The sequence below is a fragment of the Centropristis striata genome, chromosome 19 (genome assembly GCF_030273125.1).
Source record: "Centropristis striata isolate RG_2023a ecotype Rhode Island chromosome 19, C.striata_1.0, whole genome shotgun sequence".
Classification (NCBI taxonomy): domain Eukaryota; kingdom Metazoa; phylum Chordata; class Actinopteri; order Perciformes; family Serranidae; genus Centropristis; species Centropristis striata.
In genome coordinates this window covers 17,390,852-17,412,479 of record NC_081535.1, presented here as the reverse complement: position 1 = coordinate 17,412,479, position 21,628 = coordinate 17,390,852, and the positions used below count along the sequence as shown (strand labels likewise).

The 21,628-nt window shown below is 39.7% G+C and overlaps 1 protein-coding gene across 13 annotated transcripts in view; it reads left to right on the top strand.

The window, feature by feature from the left end:
* Positions 1-20,300, top strand: part of add1 (adducin 1 (alpha)) — a 32,832-nt gene extending 12,532 nt beyond the window's left edge. Inside the window, exons 4-18 of one of the 13 annotated variants that reach the window (XM_059357407.1) lie at positions 114-265; positions 944-1,024; positions 1,117-1,266; positions 1,355-1,498; positions 1,622-1,720; positions 1,978-2,151; positions 2,727-3,077; positions 6,460-6,555; positions 6,683-6,775; positions 7,909-7,926; positions 8,992-9,078; positions 11,279-11,435; positions 13,627-13,719; positions 15,517-15,550; positions 18,059-18,264. In XM_059357407.1, the coding sequence (XP_059213390.1) occupies positions 114-265; positions 944-1,024; positions 1,117-1,266; positions 1,355-1,498; positions 1,622-1,720; positions 1,978-2,151; positions 2,727-3,077; positions 6,460-6,555; positions 6,683-6,775; positions 7,909-7,926; positions 8,992-9,078; positions 11,279-11,435; positions 13,627-13,719; positions 15,517-15,550; position 18,059 (1,730 nt within the window). In that variant the 3' untranslated portion in view covers positions 18,060-18,264. Of the gene's footprint in view, positions 1-113; positions 266-943; positions 1,025-1,116; positions 1,267-1,354; positions 1,499-1,621; positions 1,721-1,977; positions 2,152-2,726; positions 3,078-6,459; positions 6,556-6,682; positions 6,776-7,908; positions 7,927-8,991; positions 9,079-11,278; positions 11,436-12,427; positions 12,797-13,626; positions 13,720-15,516; positions 16,774-18,058 lie in introns of those variants that run through there. The other 12 variants (XM_059357402.1, XM_059357400.1, XM_059357406.1 and 9 more) reach the window with 12 other exon arrangements.
* The last annotated feature ends 1,328 nt before the right edge of the window (positions 20,301-21,628 follow it).

Sequence of the window (21,628 nt, the reverse complement as noted above, 5' to 3'; positions counted from 1 at the left end):
GTACACAGCACTATATTTTAACCTTGTTTTTTCTTGCCTTTTATTATTATTTTTCAACCTCCTTCATGTAAGTGAACCCTGTCTCTCTGTCTGACCCCATCTCTTCCTCGCAGGTTTGGGTATGGTGACTCCAGTGAATGATCTGCGTGGCTCAGACTCTATTTCCTACGACAAGGGAGAGAAGCTGCTCCGCTGCAAGCTGGCTGCCTTTTATCGGCTCGCTGACTTGTTTGGCTGGTCCCAGCTCATCTACAACCACCTCACAGTAAGAAGGGCTTCTTTCTTTATAATGCAAATGAAAATGTTGGATTTGATGTCCAGCATTTCAGTATTTTTATCTGTTGGATGGTGCATGAGGGTTGGAAGAGAGGGAGGGATGTGAGGCAAAAATACTGCATGAGCTAAAGGAAAACGGTGGTTGCAGCTGAACAACAGGAAGTTAGTTACTGTAGTCAGATTTGTTAATTTGGCTCACTCCAGAAATTTGTAACTCCAGAACTTGCCTTTAAATCAACACATTTTAGGTGTCAAGGTAATCCAGCGATAGTTGGTCATTACTTCAGTGAGTACATATCGAACAGGAGCTGCTAATGGTGAATTCGGCATACCATTAATGGTGCCATTTGCCGAAACCGGCACCATTCTGACTCCTGTTTACATCACCCAAAGCCCTGTGAAAGATTTGTTTGATGTGCAGTTGCCTCAGTTTCTTCTGAGGGAGTGCCCACACACATTTCACAAGACTTTGAAATTTCCTGCACAAAAGTAGTAGAACATGTCTTTAAAAAAACCCTCACAGTGCTTGAGTATCCATGTTATATGTATTATTACAGACATGTACAATTAAATGTGGGCTAAAGCTATGTGGGTGTTTTATTTAGAAGTTTTCAATGAACAGTAAAGTAACACTATAATCTAATATGGATATCTTCTCGTCCTTTAGGTAAGGGTGAACTCAGACCAGGAGCGCTTCCTGATTGTCCCTTTTGGGCTCCTTTACAGTGAAGTCACCGCTTCCAGTCTGGTGAGAATCTGTGCAAAACATGTTAAAACCTGTTTGACTTAAAGTTAAAGTCTTAAAGTAACCCATTGTCCCTTTTCTGCCGCGCTCTCCAGGTGAAGATAAACTTTCAAGGGGAGATAGTGGACCGGGGAAGCACCAATCTCGGGGTCAACCAGGCCGGCTTCACTCTCCACTCCGCCATTTACGCTTCACGGCCAGATGTCAAGTGTATCGTACATATACACACACCTGCGGGTGCTGCGGTAAGACACAGTGCATACAAAGTAATTCTGCCCAATACAACACAGATGCAGACTAGGTTTACATGTTGTGTGATCTGTTCGGTTGCAGGTGTCGGCCATGAAATGCGGCCTGTTGCCCATCTCACCTGAGGCACTCTCCCTGGGTGAAGTGGCCTATCATGACTACCACGGCATACTGGTGGATGAGGAAGAAACTACTCTCATACAGAGGAATCTTGGGCCAAAAAGCAAGGTAACAACAAGAGAATAATTGCAGGAGAGATGTTGCTTCTGTTGAAATTTCAATTTAAAATGCATGGAAGAAATGAGAATGTGCTTTTTTTTTGGCTCCGTTTTTATTTTCCCTCTCTCCCAGGTGCTCATCCTGAGGAACCATGGCCTGGTGTCAGTCGGCGAAACAGTGGAGGAAGCTTTTTATTACATCCACAATCTGGTCACTGCCTGTGAGATCCAGGTAGGACACACACTGAGCTCTGTAAAGGACATTCACTTGGAACCATGTATTTTCCTTTGGGTCATTATATTTGGCACCATATGTTTGTCTGCATTTATCATAATAATTGTCTTTGTCCCTTGTCTCTCCACATTTTTATATCTGTCCATCTCTCTTCATATTGATGTCTGCATGTGTGTCCTTGTCTGTGTGTCCACATTTTATTTTCCTTCTGTATTCTGGATCTGTCTGTCGGTATCCCTCCCGATTTCTTTCAGGTGCGAACACTGGCCAGCGCTGGAGGGCCAGACAATCTGGTGATGCTCAACCCATCAAAGTACAAGTCACGCCCGCCGGTCCCAGAACCAGCCGGCGACGGGTCCGCCACACACCCCAAGTGGCAAGTCGGGGAGCAGGAATTTGAGGCTCTCATGAGAATGCTCGACAACTTGGTAAGGCCAAAGTGAAGGGGGGAACTTTTTGGGAGCTGGAAAAAGTATCTTTTTTTTTTGTTTTTTTTTGTTTTTTTGTATTAAAAGCCATTTAATTGTCTGGCTACTGGATGAATTGCTACCCTCTTGTCCACTCTCTATGTTCATTTTATATGACTGAAACTTTTCAAAACAATGATTTTACAAGTTTATTTTTACAAGGATTTTACAAGGCTTTAAAGCAAGACTATGTAGAAGTCTGAAAACTAAAGCCAATGCAAACCTGTTTTTTTTTTTTTTTTTTTTAATGGCTAGCAGAGGGCGACTCCACTGGTTGCAAAATAAAGTCACATTGTATAGATATCAATGAGTTTATTTAGAAGAAGAAGTGAAATAATAAGTGTACTGTACACTATGCGCTGTCCATCATTTACTACAGCTGCCTTGAAAAGCTTGAAAGTGCTTTAAAAGAGCTCAAATTTGTCTTTAAAAAAAGGCGTAGGAACCCTGTACATAGTCATGCTTAAACACTGATAGATGGTTACTGTATTAGTCTTTTGCCAACTCCTCTTGTTGTGTGTCTTCTCGTTGCCCAGGGCTACAGGACGGGCTACCCTTACCGCTGCCCGGCATTGCGAGACAAAGCTAAAAAGTACAGTGACGTGGAGAACGCTCCCTCTGCCCACGGTGGTTACTCATACGGGGAGGACAGTGACTCAGGTGCTCGCTCCCCGCTGAAACAGAGCTTCCAGCGCGGCCAGCGCGACAAGACCCGCTGGGTCAATGCCGGCGGCCGGCCTGACGAGCCCTGTGAGGACGGGCCCGACGGCAGCAGCCCAAAGTCGAAGCCTAAGGTGTGGACGAACATAACACACGATCACGTCAAACCCTTGCTGCAGTCTCTCTCGTCTGGTGTCTGCGTGCCAAGCTGTATAACCAACTGCTTGGTCTGTGCCTACCTTATTGTTCATAGTAAAGATTTTACAGCTACCTTGTTGGTGGAAACGGGCAGGTGGTCGGCATCCTGAGGTTCTGGGGACAGAGAGGAGTAAAAGTGTAGAAAAAAGCTGGAATTCATCACTTTTTATTGATCTTTTTTATAAAATAGAAGTTGGTAGCATCCTTTTCACTACTTTTAGGCCTTTTTTAGGCTCACTGTAATTGTCCTACTAACCCACCTTTTAAAAGCAGTTAAGTATGCTCTGTTAATTACTTCGTAGCAAAGCTGTGAGTATGTGTTGACCCTCTTTGCTCCTTTTCCCTTCTGGTCTCCCTAACGCTTCATGATGCCGGGCCAGCTGCCCAAAGCATGCCCCACTGCATGAGTAGTAGTGAAATGCATTGTTGGTGTTGATGTTTTTCCCCAGAGGAGCGAGCAGCAGGGGTGTGGCACGAGGCCTCAAGTGGGCAGGTGAAATGTTGCAAGACACGGTGGCGTCGCTGCTAACCTTTCTCTTTGCATCTTGAAGTCAGCTTTTGTTAGCTTTGCTGCTTAAGCAGTGAAAAGATTAAGAAAGGATAGGGGCTACATCAAAGAAGGTTCTAAGTGTACCAGAATTTTAAACTTTAAAACTTTACTATTGCATAAATATTTCTTTTGATACCACAGCAAAAAAAAGTCCTAGACACATAAAATGGGACTATTTTTTTTGTGGCTTTGTACCTGGAAATATGCTGTAACAGCTGCAGGTTGTATATGATCTTTTTTTTTTATTTTTATAGCTTCGATGCTATCAAATGTAAAATAATGTATCATTTTAAATGTGGTATTGAAGAAGTATTGAAGTATGGATACTTTTGACAACCTTTTTTTTGACAACTTTTATTAGATTTACATCGGCAACATAAATGAGGGAGGTGGCATGTCTCCAACTAAGAATCTTTAATGGCAGTGACGTTATAAATATTTTAAATTTTAAAAAAGCTAAATTTTCTTGGTAAAAGAGTGATGCAGCCTGCTTTGTTATTTTCAACCTTCAACTGCTTGTACTTCAACAGTTGTACTTTTCTGTTTCCTCTTTTTTTTTATGGTTTCTAAAAATGGTTATAACCTCGAAGGTTGCATGAATGGATTTGTTTGAAGAAAAAAAAACAACAGAGAAAAATCCTTGAATTTGACCTGACTTTTGAATCAATTATCTCCTGTTGGGAAAGTAGGAAATGTTGTGTTGTGAGACTCTCTCTCAGTGAGTATATCGCGTTTACATGTTCATCTCATACTCAGCCAACCCCAACCCAGCTACTTCCATCCAGAAACCCTCCCTCATCGAGCCCCTGGTTTGCCAGCTAACCAGCCGAGCTTAGAGTAAATTCAGGAATGAAGTCATGAGCTTTCGCTTCCCACCGTGAATTACATGCCAAGTTTTAAAAAAACTACACAGATTTTGCATGAAAGCTGAAGATTTTATTTGTATATTCACCCGCTGCTCATTCAGTTTGGTGCAACAAATGGGTACGGACTTGTTTTCCTCCAATCATGCTGAGCATTACCAGGTTTACAAAAACATTGTGAAAAAGTAGATGGGGTATTTTTTTTTCACAAGAAAAGGACATTTTCAAGACAACCAAAGGTTTCATCCTCTGCAGGAAAGATACACTCGTCTTTGTTTTGTAGGTTGTTTTTTGTTTTTTGTCCCACTGTGGGCGAGTGTCCTCGGGTGTGTTTCTCTCTTTTATCTCTGTCGTCCTTGTTGTTGTGTATCAGCCTGGGAAATGACTTTGGTGATGCCAGCTCACCCCTCACTGCCACTCTCGCTTCGTAAGCCAGCCTCATCATCTGTCACCCACCCTCACTTCTCCCTCCCTCACCCTGTTTGCCTTTTTTCTCAGTCTGTGATGTTTTCAGTTGATCTCCAGTGTGCTCCTTCTGTTTGCTTTTGATTATTATAGTACATCAATGATGATGACAAATGGTTTTCAGTAGTATAAATACACTGTCAGGCTTCAGTCGATGCATCTTAAACTGTCGTCACTGCGCGCTCTTTCCATCAGTTTCTGACTGAGCATCACTAACACTGAAATATTCATCCCAAAGAAGGAGTATAACCGTTTGAAGGATTTTAAAACTGGTTATTCCTCTCCTCTTTCTTGCTCCTAAAACCTTTAATACAACCCTTTAATTCTCGTCAACTTAAGAAATTGTGAACCACAAATTAACATCAACTCCTCATCCTATCACTTCCAGCAGCCATTTGCAGGTTTATCTGTGTATTTCTAGTGTTTTAGCTTTAACTCTTATAAGAATAGATGAACATTAAAAATAGATTGACACAATTAGCTATTTGCGTGAAATAAGATGCAGAATATACAAATACTAAATCAGATTTTAAAGGACCTGCATGAAGGATTTAGTGACATCTAGTGGTGAGGTTGCAGATTGCAATCAGCTGCATACCCCTCTGCCTGCCCAGCCCTTTCAAAGCATGCAGGAGAACCTACGGTGGCCTTCAGGCAACATTCAAATGTGAAAGGCCCTCTCTCCTCTATTCATCTAATCACAATATTACACAATTTATTGTATAACAATATTACTTGACTTAAATAAACAGATATTATCTCTGGTGCTTTCAGCATACTACTAAAATACAACAGATTCCTCGTTGAAATTTTATTTCAAACATTATTTCTTTGAACATTGAAGTGAAGAAAAATGGCACCAAAGTAAAAATAAAACAAAACTAATTATAGTAACATTTTAAAGTGCAGCTTTTAACTGAAACTCTCAATGAACTACAAAAAAATCCTGAGTCCAATATGGTCTTCTTTCATGATGTGATTATCATGCAAGTTGACATCAGAATGATTAATACAAAAAACCAAATCCCACACAGTGCTCCTTATTTTAATTCTTTAAGTATGCCATTGACACACATGCACATTTGAGCATCATGCCTGTATTTTTTACCTTTCTTGACAAATTCTTAAGTTTTTATGACATTTGTATGCAAGAGTAAAAACGAAAAAAACAAAGATCATGTAAACGGTATGTAGTGTATCAGGACGGCCTTAATGCTATCCATTTAGAGAATTTAGTTCCTGCTTTACTGTTTGAGCCCCACTACATCATTCTACAGGGAAGTTATACTGTACACAATGTAAGTAATCATGTAAATGTTCAAAATTAGGAATTAATCTCATCATCATTGGTTCTCTTTTTTTACATTCAAACCTTTTTACAGCCATCTAACTTTGCCCATTTCAGTTGAGCATGATTCCTGTAATGTGAAGCCTGCATAGTATTTTGTCTAAATCTATTTTGTGCCTGGGTTTTCATGTCATCCAGTATGTCTGGCTTTAGCTGATGTCTAACACTTTATGTGCCGTTTACAGTGGACAAAGGAAGACGGTCTCCGCCAGGCTGCCGTAGCCAATCAGTTCATCCCAATGAACACCAATCCAAAAGACGTCCTGGAAATGAGGAATAAGGTATTTAATTGTTCTTCATTTAGTGCCTTTACTTCTGTGAAACCACCTGAGATTCCTGATGCGTGTGTTTATGATTCCTTTATGATTCCTATAATCCTTTCCTTTAAATGTTGTTGTTTTTTCACAGATCCGGGAGCAGAACCTGCAGGACATAAAGACAGCAGGACCCCAGTCTCAGGTTCTGTGTGCCGGCACCGTGGTGGAACGCTCCTTTAACCAGGTCAGTCTGTGAACTCTGCACATTAAAAACCTCGCTGCTACTGCCATCCTGACCTGGAGATGAATATGTGTCTCATATTGATCTAATACATTTGTGTCATTTAGTCTGTTTAATTCAGTTTAACCCTCTGAACCCCAAGCAATTGTAGGGCAGTTTTTTTACTCCTGTCACATTTTTTCACTGTGACCTCATTTTTGTCTTGCACCTTTTGTAGAATCCCCACAATCATGTCTAGAAGTAGAGAGCACTCAAAAATGTCTTTGGTGCCGCAAAACAGCTAAAATCCCATATGTCATTAAAAAAGGGGGGGAAAGCCCCCCAAATTAAATAATTTATTTTACAAAAATTGGAATCAAATGGAATCTATATAGCATTTTTCTAAGTACAAACAGATGTTACCAATATTGGAGGAAAATGGGGTCTCCACAAGCTATACATATTGAAATATTTACATTTTTACCTCTACTTTTTCCCCTATTGTCCTCTTCTCTACGCTCTGTGTAAACAGCCTGCAGTTCAATGTTTCGCTGAATTTTTATCACATTACTCACGGCTTCCCAGTTACATTGCTGGAGCATGTAATGATTTTTCCTAGATTTTTTTTTGTGAAAAGACAGTTAATTTATGGAAACAATTTAATACATATGGAGTTAAATAATTTTTAATCGCACTATTTTAAGCTTAGATTTGATGACTTTATAAGACCGCATCGTCCTTCAAGGATCGTTGAAAATTTTGAAAATCAGATTGTTTTTACAGTTTCTGGCAATGATAAATGATTAAAAAAAAGTTTTGATGAAGAAAACATGCCTTTGAAGCCTGTGGCAGGTTGTGGGATTCAGAGGGTTACAATATGTCAATTAAAAAAAATAAAAATAACTTATATATTCTGTCCAGGTCTGGAGTCACCCCTTAAACCAAAATGCTGCAAAGTATGAATATTGTGTGTGAAGTTGTCAGAAGCTTTGATGAAAGAAACTGGTTGCAATCAAAACCCACCGATTATAATCTGATCTGACATCAGTTTCTGAAAGAACAACTTCACCACTTAAACATGAGCAAAACATGTCCTCCATGTTGTGTCCCAGAGCATGGGGTGACTTTATAACTGTAACATTATTTTTTGACCACAGAGAGTGTCAATCTGGCAGGTGAGTAGTGTTTGGGAGAGGTAACCTAACTCACTCTGCTCTCCAAACCTGCCAGCTCAGGTTGTGTCCATGTTCATACATAGTTTTATTTCTCCTTCATTTGTGTTTATTTATTTGACCTTTTTCTTTTTGATAGTTCAGAGTTGAGACTGTTATCGCTCTCAGAACTTGCCAACTGGTCATTTTGGATTCTGCAATGTTAAACATATTCGCACTACAGTCTAATATGCCTTTTATTTCCGTGCATGCACTCAGTATCCTCTTTTGAGAAGTGAAAATGGATAATTGATTCAAATTTCACTTCAATTTGCATGGTTTGCCTTCCCTTCATAGGGCAGCTTGTAAAGCTTCCTGGATATTTAACCCAAGCACCATTAGGAGCAGAAAATGGGTTAATTAAAACAGAGCTGCTAATGATAGCGTGTCAAGTGCGTGAACCAAGTTTTAGACTCGGACCAAAGACTCAGATTGTCTAAACCACATACTGTATGTCTTTACAGTGCATGCTCTTGGCTATTTGTTCCTCACTGCTGTGCTTCTCAAAGCCCTACATCTCTTCCCAGAAACATCTCTTTGCATGTGTTCCCATTGCTCGTGTATGTCTGTAAGATATGTGTGTATGCAGAGGTGGAAAGTTACTAATTGAAGATAAAAGGAAAGGAATTAACTCAACTTTCAGCACCTCACACAGCTGTTTGGTGGGAAAAAAGGAGGCAAATACTTTTTGAGAAAAAGCAGATACTCCTGCAGTTGTGTTCTTGTTTTATAACCAGGAGGACTTTTATTGAAAGGTAATCTCTCTAAACGTTATATTTGGGAGATTTATAACAGTGTATTAATATTGAAATGGTCAGGTTGACATTTCACAGTGACCATATAACAGCCTCACACATACTTGAGGATTACTTTCAGATATCGCAGTGCTCTTTCCACCTTTGTGCGTGTGAAAGGTGGTTTGTTTCTGCACACATTCATGCCTGCCTGACAGATTGCTGATTTGAATGTGCTGGTGTTAAAATAGCTGGGTTGTGCTCCTCCTCCCCCTCACTGGGTTTACTATTGCAGGACGCCCCTCTGTCTGACTGTACAGACACTATTGATGGCCTCGATGTGTCCGAGGGGTCCTATAGTCCTGCTAAATCAATTAGAAAGGTACTTACTGCTCCAGTCACAATACTATTCACCTGTACTTCACACCATCCTCCAGTCATTCCTCTGCAGATAGACGCTTGATAAGTGAATAATAGTGTTTGAATAAGGCTATTTTCTGGCTTGGTAGGTTTGTATGGGCATGTGTATACAGCTATAGAGAACTTTGGATACAGTAACATTAAAGTTTTTTTGTGCCAGCTATGATCCAAGAGTGAAAGACTGATGTGTATATTGCTGTCATGATTCTGTCTGCAGGAGATTTTGTCTCCATTGTTTTAAAGCATATTGTTGCAAATTAATGTGGGCAGTAAAGGGCAGGTATTATATCCAGTGATGGTGCTGCATGTACACTACAAGCCAAAAGTTTGGAAGCAAGGACGATACAGGCCAAACAATTTTCTGTTCACAATGACTTTTTTAAAAACCATTATGAATTTTTGGGATTTTTGGGTGTGTCTACCACATGGTCAGACTTAAGTTTCATTAAATTAAACCATTTTCCTCAAATTTATCTTTAGGTATACATTGATGTTACTAGGCCATTGCTGAATAAATGTAAACAAAAGAGAATAAGGGCTTAGTATTAGGGTTGAAATGATTTGCAACTTTTTTAACAAAAGTTTGTATTAACCACTTGAGCTCTTTGGCCTTTAAGAGTTTCCCTATAAAAATCCAAATAACTCTCAACTGTGTTCATACCTCTGACAAACTACCACAGAAATGGCGAGAAAGAAGCAGCTGAGTAAAGAAACAAGTGTACAGATTTATACATTAAGGAAAGAAGGATACACTGAAAGAAAAATTGCAAAATTGCCTAATGGCGTCCAACAAATGAGTTCACTACACCCTAAAGAGACAAGAAGAAACTGGAAGTTATGGTGATAGAAAAAGGTCTGGAAGAAAGAGGGTTACTACAAAAGCAGAGGATAAACATAACCTTGTCACTAGGGATGTGCATTTCAGGCGAAAGTACTATTCGATAATTGTGGGGTACTAATCGATTAATATTAGAATATTGAGGATCGAAGGATAGAAACACAATAAAGTCTTTGACTTGTTTTCGTAGTCCTTGATTGAACAGAATGCATAACATTTGGAGTTTATCAGTTTGAACATAAAATATACTGTATTTGTAAAGTTCATAACTGAATATATGTCACAAGGATTAACAAATTATTGTAATTTATTTATGTTTGAGACAATGTCCCAACTTTCTTTGGAATTGGGGTTATATTAATATGTTCCACTTTCACTGAGTTATTTTCTTCTTCAATCCTGATCATAACTACTATATATTAACTAATTTGTTCTTTTACATAATGCCACTGCAGTGCTCCATAATACAGCAGTGGAAATCAAGAAACATGACTCAAGCTGGTGTAAAATAGTTAAAACTACCACTTTGAAACCAGAGTTCTAGATTGAAAGCCTGATAAAATATAATGAATGATTTTATGCTTTAATGGCCGTGGTTTAAAAAATAAAAAAAAAAGTGATTTTATGGGTTGCAATTGGAACATTTACTCCTTAAGGGTCTGAATGTTTGTACTTTGGCTGCACAGTTTATTATAGACTTATTATAGGAGCTGAGGTTGAACTTCCTATATGTGTGTGTGTGTGTGTGTGTATATATATATATATATATATATATATATATATATATATATATATATATATATAAAAACTCACGCTTGTCAAAATGAATTCCATATGCATTAACACAGCCAAATAAAAAAAAAAAAAGGTAAAAATGCCCAGAGCGAGGCACAAGGGTTAAAGAAGTCGGGTTTTTTTTGCTTCACCTCGAATATTTCCTGTGCGCCTGGTGATGTATTATTGGCTTGAACTCTTTCTCAGGTCTGTCAGTGCTTGGCTTTTATGTATCAGTATTGTGTAAAAAAAATAAAAGATTTTGCTTATTCCTAAGATAATAAGAAGTAACCTGTTATTTTACATCACAACGCGTGTCTGCTGAGTTTTAAATGGCCTGTTAGCTCTAGCTACATTTACTCATCTCTGACTGATACTTCTGCTCAATAGTTTTGTGTGTATACTACTGATCTAATAATCCCGTTCAAGTGAGTGAGTTTTCTTCAAACATTTAACACCGCAGCTAGTTTTCAATATCATTTAAAAATAACCTTTCATGTCTAACCTCGACATCAAATCTCTTTCTGCCTTCCCTCTGTGTGTCCTGAAGGGGGAGCTAGTGACCGCATCCAAGGCCATCATCGAGAAGGAGTACCAGCCCAAGGTCATCGTCAGCAAGCAGGGTCCCAACCCCTTCACCAAGCTCACCGACCAGGAACTGGAGGAGTACCACAAGGAGGTGGCGCAGAAACAGAAAGGGCCTGAAGGTAAAAGCTGACGAGTTGACGAGGATCAAATGAATCTATAATGTGTCTTTTTTCCACACACACTCTATGATGGTGTTTTTTATAGATTGAATAATATTCCTAACTGGTAAAGTATGACCTGTTTTACAAATATTCAGGTTATTTAACAGCTTGGTCAGACAGCATATTCTGCCTTCTCTTCCCTTCCTGAAACACTACTCAGGGTTTTTTTTAATAGTCATCAAAAGAAAACATCATAAATGGAGGTCAATTTGCAAAAAAAAAAGTGCATCTCTTGGGTCCTCTTTAACAGGACAGTCACACAACAAACAAAGTCTGCCCTCCCCTGTAGGGCAGTTAAACCTGCTGGTCTCCATGGCAATTGATTATGTTCCTGAGTATTACTGTACATGTGGGAATCTGTGCCTTTTGCTGAAATTGTACTTCACATAAAGTTCGGGCTGGGAAATATGGAGACATTCAAATATCATGATATTGTTGACCAAATATGTCAATTACACAATGAGATTTTTTGATGATTAATCTCAAGTAGTGTGGATGTATTGACTTAGATGACTAAATGGGTAACGACAAATATTAGAACACAGAGTTCATAAAATCACTAAACTTTATTTTAGTGCAGCCTTTGAAACCACAACTTTGTCATATATTATGATATAATATAATATCCAAAATCTAAGATGATTTCTACTTTCATTTCCTGATATTGATGCAATATAACTGTAGCTATTCTTTATAACACAACCGAGTCTACAATTTTTGTTTATACCACTTACCAACAGACCATTGTTCTCTTTACATGAGAACCATTTTGCTCATGTTGATGTTATACTGTATGCTTTCAGTTCAAGTTCTTTGCAGCTATTTATTTTTAATACTAGGGATAAAAGAACATTTCCCTTCCTGCATAGTCATGCAAAAAACTTAATGAAAGTCAGATTGGTGATGTTATCTCTCCATAAACACACACACACACACACATGATTTCACAGTGCAGGGGCGAGAGGATTGTAGGGAGGGATCAGCCTCCAGCGTACCCTGTCCTGAGCCTGAGACGCTACAGGCAGGACAAGCTTCTGTCTCGACACCTCCTCTACAGTCTGCCACCGACTCACCCAACTTAGAGAGAGCTCCGCCAACTCCAACTGCCACTCCAGCCACCCCGGCCACTCCGGCTTCTGAGCTCGCCCTCTCTGAGCCAGCTCAGGGCGGCGCAGACTCTGCAGACGACGTTTTTTCGACAGCAGAAGAGGTTTTTTCAGCTCCAGATTCCCCTCACAAGGAGTTCCACTCCGCCGTGCTGCGAGCCCTCAGCAAGGAGCCGTCGGTGGTAGAGGCAGCGAAGGCAGATCAGGCTGCAGGTACACCAGATGAAGCGGAGTCTAAAATGCCTAAAATCCGGCCTTCCGCTTCCCTCCTCCCCCTGCTCAGCCCTGGTCCGTCTCACTACACACCGCTGCACTGGGAGTGTGGGAATCCCTGCCTGCTGTGTCCTCTTCTTTTTCTGGGGGGTCGAAGTCTGCTGCCGTTGTTTTTACCAAGCATCCTCCCTTCCCAAAGCTCAATCTTCGAAGCCTTTGCTTGATTATTTTTCCCCCATCCCCTCTCCTCTGATGTCTTGTCTAAAGGCATCAGAGCTGTGGCAGATCAGATACCGTTCTGCAGTTTGATTGGACGAGGAGCTGAGTAGAGAGGATGTGAGGAGTTAAAGCAAGCTCACTTTTGTTATTGATCTATAAAACCATCTCCCTCCGTTTGAGGGCGCTCTCTCCGTCTAAAAGTGCTTTTGCAGTGGAGTGTTGTGCTAACCTTTTTGAGGAAACTGTGTCTGAGCTCAATCATCCAATCAGAGCATCCCATGTGTGGATATGAATAATGGTGTCCTTCTCCTTCCGCTAACCTGTCCTGGATATATCTCTGTTGGTGTCCACTCTCCCCCCTGTACCTCTGACTGATTTCCAATAAAATAATGATAGTTTTGGTTTGTTTAGCTCTTTAAGCTAAATGCTAAAGTTGATTTTTGAAAACATTTGCAGTGTTCTTCTGATTAAAGCTTCCTCCCTGGTTTGGTTCTTCGTGTTGTCGTCCCTTTTCTATAAAAATGATGATGATGATTAAATACTTGTTTATTTAGTGATATATTACTTTATTATTTGTGGATGACTGTTTTTTTCTGCTACTTTTCATGTAGACCTGGAGCAGCTAGTAGAGCCTGAAGAGGAGGAGCCCCAAAGCCAGAAACAAACCAACACACCACCCAGCACCCCAGTCAGAGCAGAGGAAGGTATGTTTGGCCTGACGTACTCGCCATACCTGCTGCTGCCTGGTTCTGCCTGGTTTAGCATGGGTTTTTCCAGTCCTCTTGCTGGGTTTTGAGGGCTTTTCTAGGGTCTACAGAGGGAATGCGGAGGCTCCTGCCCGTCTACCTGCCTGTCTGTCTTGGGGTCTGTTCATGTTGTGGTCTTTAATATTACTACTCCAGATGCTGTGCTGTGTTTCTGTAATAACAGGCCAAGAGGTTTTGATAAGAAAATGGAGGCTTTATTTCACTTTCCTGAGATATAATGTCAGGAAATACTTTAACAGACAGACTAGAAAAGAAAATTCTATTTTTGAAAAATTTAATATTTATTAATGGACCCCAAGTGCAGACATCTCAGTCTATTTTTGTTCTCTTATATTTATTTTCTCCCTCTTGGTCTTTATTACTATTGGATTACACCTATGTGAATGGTATCATCCATGATGATACCACAACTGGTTTTAAAGGTTAGTAAGTTAAAGTTACCGTCTTTATTTAAAGGTACTCTGTGGATTATTTTTTTAGAAAATAATGACACTGGTGTCCATCTCCTGTCGCTCACGCTCACATTCAGGGCATTGGCCAAAACTGTTACATACATGAGGATAAATGTGATTGGCATCATGTTGCCAGATTGCTGGAAAATAAATTACAATCATATTTAGAATAACTATCTGTAATTCTCGTATATTTTATTTGGACCATCGGCTCAATGATCAAAACTATCTTCCTTTTTGCAAATTACTTAATTAGCTCACGTTACAAAGCAATCAACGCCAGTTCCATGTCACAAAAGCTAAATTAAAGCTCTGGCTAACCTTAGCTTAGGTTACAGTTAGCCAGTGGCTAGTTTGCCTTGCATCGCTCTTGGCTAGTGCAAAGCAGTCATTCTTTTATACCCATTGCTTTGGACAGTAAGATCATTAGTTGTTGGCTGAATCAACACCATTTTTCATAATGCATAAATGAGTATCATGGAGCGCATTCGCTTTTAAAGTAATTTGGCACACAAGCCAACTGACGTATCCACTCAAGAGTATTTTGCTAACAATAAAAAGGGACAAAAAAGATTTTGCGCTTACATATCATTTGTATTATTGAGTTGTGCTGGCCGTTTATTGGTGTTAGCAGACTCTATTTTTGAGCTAACGTTAGCTAGTTTTTCACACTGTTGGCGCTGTAGGGAAGCTAAGGAGAGGCAAAGCACTCATAAGCATGCACAAACATATCATCCTTTAGATTTTTCTGGCAAAACCGCCCCTAGTCCCCTTAGGAAATCAGTCCACAAGCTGTTACAGTCAACCAAGAAAGTCAGGGAGGGTCCCTATCTTAAGTAAACGTTACAGTCGGTTCACACATTGGTAATACAAGGCCATTAATACATGTAAAGAGTTACATATAGTACCTTTAAACAATAATTGGCTTAATTCCAGTCACATACGTCAAGTTTTCTTCTTATACAAGCTGCAGTCAGCATGAGTTAGGAAGGGGATGGGTAGGTTTGATCGCAGGTGTAATCTAATACCTGAAATGTTGTTATATAACATATGTCTCTATGTACAGTATCCTTTACCCCTTCACTTCCATTCTCCATCTTTTTGGGGTCTAATAAGAATGGTTCCCAACCATTCTTTTTGAGATTTTCTTCTGGTGTTTTTGTTTTTCTCTTTTTTCACGTTTTAATTTCTTTTTAATTTAACACTGTGCCTGTGGTTTGATCTGCATAGACATTTGTTTCTACTTGTGCTTTTTCTTCTTTGTGGCTGCGATTACAATCAGGAGATGGAAATTCAAAAGAGTACCTGTTGCCATAGTAAGTACGTACTGTTCCACCTTCTAATTACCTGTCACCCTCCACACCTGTGTTTGATCATTTACCCTTTTTTCTTTGCATGGCTTCACTAGTAGAGCTGTTCTTTGGTCTGAACTAACCCTTTTTCCGGGGTTTGAAACTGTTCAGTTGGTTTTAACTCTGTTCTCTGAATCTCTCTCTTGGGGGTTGATGGGAGTTATTTCAGAGCTCCTCCTTCGCTTGTAATTAGCTGTGATTCAACTTCCACTGTTTCAGTTAAAATAATGGGGGGAAATGAAAGCATCATGGCAAGAAATAACATGAAATGTCTGTCTTGATTCGTTTCAATTCCCTTTTATTTCAGGAAAATGTAATATCATGCACTAAAGTCCCATTTAGATCTGGTCTAAACAAGCGGAGGATGTTCCTGAAGTAAACCTCACAACTCACCAAACCTTTTTACATTAGATAACCTCTCTTTTCTTCCTGCCAACGATTCACTCTGTCAGATTAACCAACCTCTCTTGCACATATGCACATTTTATCAATGCTATATGACACTGTATATTTGTGTTTCATGGGAAAAGAAATCAGGTAATGTTCTAAAAATGTGTTGAATGTTTGTCTTTCAGACGAGTCCTTTACCAGGTACATCAGTGCTTTATTTGGGTGTGGCTTTCCAACCAAAATGTCTGCTGTCGGCTTTGCTGAAACTGTCGGTTTAACTTGAAAGATGATTGAGGTCCGATGCTTTGGCTGTGTGGTGTTGTTCGGTCTCCATTTTTATCTGTCTGTGTGTTGGGCCCCATCTCTGTGACCGACGAGAGAGATGTGAAATGAAGACTGGTGTGTTGTGTTTTCTCAGGTCTTGATAAAGGGGTTTCCTCTCCTCTCTGTAGCATGTGAGCAATATTAAATCTGAACAACGCTGAGGTTGTTTTTCATCTGACTGCACCGTGTGAGCTTGTACCTGAGCCTCAGGCTGTGGTTTGGACGCTGTCTGGGCCACTGATGGCTGGAAGGTTTACTGAAGGAGAGCTTCTGGATTGGCACCAGCGCTTGTTGCTTGTTGACTCTTTTTGCTGGGAGTAGTTTTAAAGGATTACAAAGGGCTTTTCTGGTGACTTTCTGGTGATGGGGGTATGGTTTCTAACCGAATTGGACAAAAGAAGTGTCTCATGCAGACATGCAGATATTAACTTTTAGCCAGCCAAAAAAAAAGGCTTCGGTCAGACAGTAAGAGCAAGAAACAGAAACAGTAAAGGATGTATAAGAAATGGGGGGTATTGCTCAAACAGTGTTCCTTTTTTTAATCTTAGTTAAATTATGTGTAAGTTATTTCCATCAATCTCCTCCATTGTGTCTCTGTCACAGGGTGATATGACCAGAACAAGGTGGAAAATGTCATAGAAAAATACCCAGAAAGGAAACACAGGGAAAGAACAAGCATGTGGAACAATGAAGCAATTATCCACAGTTTGAGAACAGAGCCCTACTAATACAATACAGTATAACAAGGAAAATGTAATATTAGACTGTTATTTCTGGGGATTTTTTACTATAACATACTTGGACACATCCAAAGACTAGATTTCTGCTTTATTCTTATATTAATTATAATTAAAATATTTAAAAAACAAAGTAGAATGACTGCAGGCCAATGGTTCATTCACACTCTCTCCAGATGGTACTGTTTCCCGAGCCGGGAAGCCATTCTGACAACATAAAAACTCTCTTCTTGCACTGATTATTAACACCAGAGGGAAGGTAGGTCGTTTCTATACTCCCAGCAACTGGAGTATGATTAATCAAGGCCTAATTAAAACGGTTCAAAAGCTGCGCTAGTATTGAATAGATTTAACTTGATCCCCTCTCCTGACTTGGCCTCGCTTGTGTGGTTATGAACATTGCAACAATTTCTGTGTTGTAGTCTTTGATTTTTTTGTGTTTTCACACAGGGTGCAAGTGAACAAGAGAACTGCACTCATTAAGATTTGCCTGTCTAAATGAAGGTAAAGCGAAAATGCTGTATACAAGCTTCGGCCTGTCAAAATGAAGAACATAAAAGCAGTCAAAGAGAGAAACGAAATCCTGATGAAAGAGAGCAAAGTTTTAGTTGCCAGTTCTTATATGTATAAAGGTAATACGTAAAGATAATGAGTCCTGGAGAGATTATTTTCTGTTATGTAAGAGAGATGGTGCATCTCGGTTTGGCTTTTGATCTGAGAAAGTGTCGGCGTATTATTTTAGCGTTGCATTTGGAATAGTTAGACTTTTGTGTTCTTTATATTGCTCAAAGTCCGAAGTATCTTAAACTTACAGTAACCTCATGATGCCATAAACTAAAGAGGTCTAGTTGTGCGGACTTGTGCAGTGACACCTGAATGCTTTTTAAAGTAGAAAACGTGGATTTAACTGCTTATTCAGTGGTGGATATGTAGTAGCCTCAGCGGCGTGTGAGCTCAGCAGCTCAGGTCCGTCAGTTTGTCATCTGAGATCAATAACTCTTCTCCTATCTCCTCCCACCAGAGTCCCCGCCTGAACAAACCTTTAAGGATGAGAGCGACGCCGCCACCCTGAGACAGACCCTTCCAGATTTAACACCCGACGACCCCTCCGACGCCCCAGCACTTCCTGCCGAGGACTCCGCCCCTGCCCCTGCCACTGCAGACGCAGCCGAGGTGGAGGAGCCCGCTGACGCTGGCGACCAGGAGGGAGAAGAGTCTCCCAGCAAATCACCCTCCAAAAAGAAAAAGAAGTTCCGCACTCCTTCCTTCCTAAAGAAAAACAAAAAAAAGACAGAGTCCTAGATTTGAGAATGTTGGATCGGTCCTCAAGGCTGGCCTCCGCCTCTTTTCATTTCAGCTTTTCGTCTGCTATCATCGCACCCTTCGAGCAAGCCACAGTAACACACAGTTATGCTTTTTTTGTTGTCGTTTTGATATTATTTGTCGCTGGCTTATTAACCTCTTTTTCCTCGTTAGTGTGTGCCAATTTTGTATACAGTGTAAAAATGATTGATTGCATAAAGGTTTTTAATTATTAGAGGCTTTTTAGTTGTGAGTGAGTGATGCATTCTGTCTTGTCCACTCAATCTGGCCTTTGATGCATGTCTATAACTACAGGCCCACACACTTAATGTGAGGTTTAAGGGTTTGACCGCCCTCATTTTTTAAAAGAGTATTACTAAGCTGTTGTAACCGCTAGAATGTATTGGGATTGTATGAAAAAAAAAATATGTCAAAGTGTCTTTTAAAAATAATGAATGCAGAAAGAGACGCGTGTACTCTCTCATTTAACTGGTGGTAAATTTGGACAGAGAGAACTACAAATTGCATAGTGCTAATTTTACCTCTGAAGCTGTGCACCCATATAATTAGCAGGCCAGGAGTACAACAGTGCAAAATCCATATTAATATTAATGTCTCAACAATCCAATATTTTGATTAAATCATCCACAAGGGTGTTTGACTTTATCTTAAAAAACTTCTACCCACAAGCATTTAACACGGCCTTAACTTACAGGTATGTTGTATAGTGCTTTAGGTCTTTGTATGATGTGGAAGTTAATATTCCTCAAAACCAGTGCTGCAAAAATGCAGATGATAATGTTTAAACCAAGTGATGTAAAGCGTGTGAGTCATCCTGGGAACCATCAGCATGCATTGTGCTTGGTGATTATTCTGACGGTTGATAATATATTTGCTGTAAGTCTTTAGAATGAAGGAATGTGTAAAGAACAAATTCTCAGTTTATGTTTTTTTTTCATTTATTCTAATTATTTGAGACTGGCTTTGTTTTGCATTTACCCCGTGATTTCTCTCCGTCTCTGTAAAAGTCAGAAACCGACAGAAATGCTACATATTGTGTGAGATTTTTCATTTTTGTTCTCGATTGTGTATGCTTTTTCTCACAAGTAGATTGAGCCATGATTGCTTGGTGTGAGAGAGCACTGTGAACGTCCTCTTTTATAAACCACTGTCTGGGAACGCCACCACACGTTCTATCATAAACATAGATACAGTTGTTACAGAACATGTAAATGACAATGTCACTGTTACGAAGCTGCATGATCAATCAAATGTCAGAACCCTCAAACTGGACTTTCCTGTGTAAAAACTCCACTCTGAGCAAATGGATTTTGTCATTGAATACCTGTGTGTTTCCAGTTGCCGTAAAAACACATTGTACACTGGAGAAGAATTTTCTTTTTACGTCACTGATGTGTAATCAATAATGTGATTGCAAATGAGCTGTGCTTAAGGTTGCAGGGCATTAATAACAAGGCCATCTCCATGCATTGCTTCCTAACTTGTGTTTATTCCTCCTGTTTAAGTGAAGTCATCAGTCTAACTCATGGTGATGGGAAGATTCAGCCTAATCTGAGATGCCTAATAAACCTTTCTTCATGACAGACTGTGTATCTACATTATTGCAAATAAGCTGAGAATGTCTAACAGGACTGCATGTGCAGAGTGCTTAGAGTGTGTACTTTCCTTTAAACGACTGTAACTACCCCTTTTTATTTGAATTTTATTTTAGCTTTAGTGTGCAGATACAATGCTAAAGTCCTTGTAGTCATGGTTTTTATTTGAGTCAGTCGTACATTTTTTAACCTCACAGCTATGCTGATTTGTAATCTCTGTCTAAACTACTTCCAATTAAAATGTGTCTCATCATTATAACATCTACAGACTTAATACTTCCACCTCTTTTTCTCATGGTTCTGCCTCTTTTACACCATGAATAAAAAACACTACCTTGAAAATCAGTACTGTGTCATTGGACTCATTTACATGAAATCTCAATGTGAAAAATTTAGAAACGTTAGTCAACCATCTCCTTCAGAGCTCAATTGTACTGTGAGTTAATATGAAAAGTATTTGTTTAGCTTCTGGATGGATCATAACATTTCAATAGAGATACACACACACACACACACACACACACACACACACACACACACATATACAGTAGTGTTCAAAATAATAGCAGTCCAATGTGACTAACCAGATTAATCCAGGTTTTTAGTATATTTTTTATTGCTACATTGCAAACAAGGTACCAGTAGGTGCAGTAGATTCTCAGAAAACCAAGAAGACCCAGCATTTGTGATATGCACGCTCTTAAGGCTGTGCAATTGGGCAATCAGTTGAAAGGGGTGTGTTCAAAAAAATAGTGTCTGCTGTTGACTTTACAAACTCAAAACTATTTTGTACAAACTTTTTTGTTTCTAGGATTTAGCAATCCTGTGAAACTAATATTTAGTTGTATGACCACAGTTTTTTATAACTGCTTCACATCTGTGTGGCAGGGAGTCAACAAACTTGTGGCACCTTTCAGCTGTTATTCCACTCCAAGATCCTTTAACAACATTCCACAATTCATTTACATTTCTTGGTTTTGTTTCAGAAACAGCATTTTTGATGTCACCCCACAAGTTCTCAATTGGATTAAGGTCCGGGGATTGGGCTGGCCACTCCATAACATCAATGTTGTTGGTTTGGAACCAAGATTTTGCTGGTTTACTAGTGTGTTTGGGGTCATTGTCTTGTTGAAACACCCATTTCAAGGGCATGTCCTCTTCAGCATAAGGCAACATGACCTCTTCAAGTATTTTGACATATGCAAACTGATCCATGATCCCTGGTATGTGATAAATAGGCCCAACACCAAAGTAGGAGAAACATGCCCATATCATGATGCTTCACTGTCTTCACTGTGTACTGTGGCTTGAATTCAGAGTTTGGGGCTCGTCTCACAAACTGTCTGCGGCCCTTGGACCCAAAAAGAACAATTTTACTCTCATCAGTCCACAAAATGTTCCTCCATTTCTCTTTAGGCCAGTTGATGTGTTCTTTGGCAAATTGTAACCTCTTCTGCACATGCCTTTTTTTTAAACAGAGGGACTTTGCGGGGGATTCTTGTAAATAGATTAGCTTCACACAGACGTCTTCTACCTGTCACAGCACTTACAGGTAACTCCAGACTGTCTTTGATCATCCTGGAGCTGATCATTGGCTGAGCCTTTGCCATTCTGCTTATTCTTCCATCCATTTTGATGCTTGTCTCTGGTTTTGCTCTCCATTTTAAAGCATT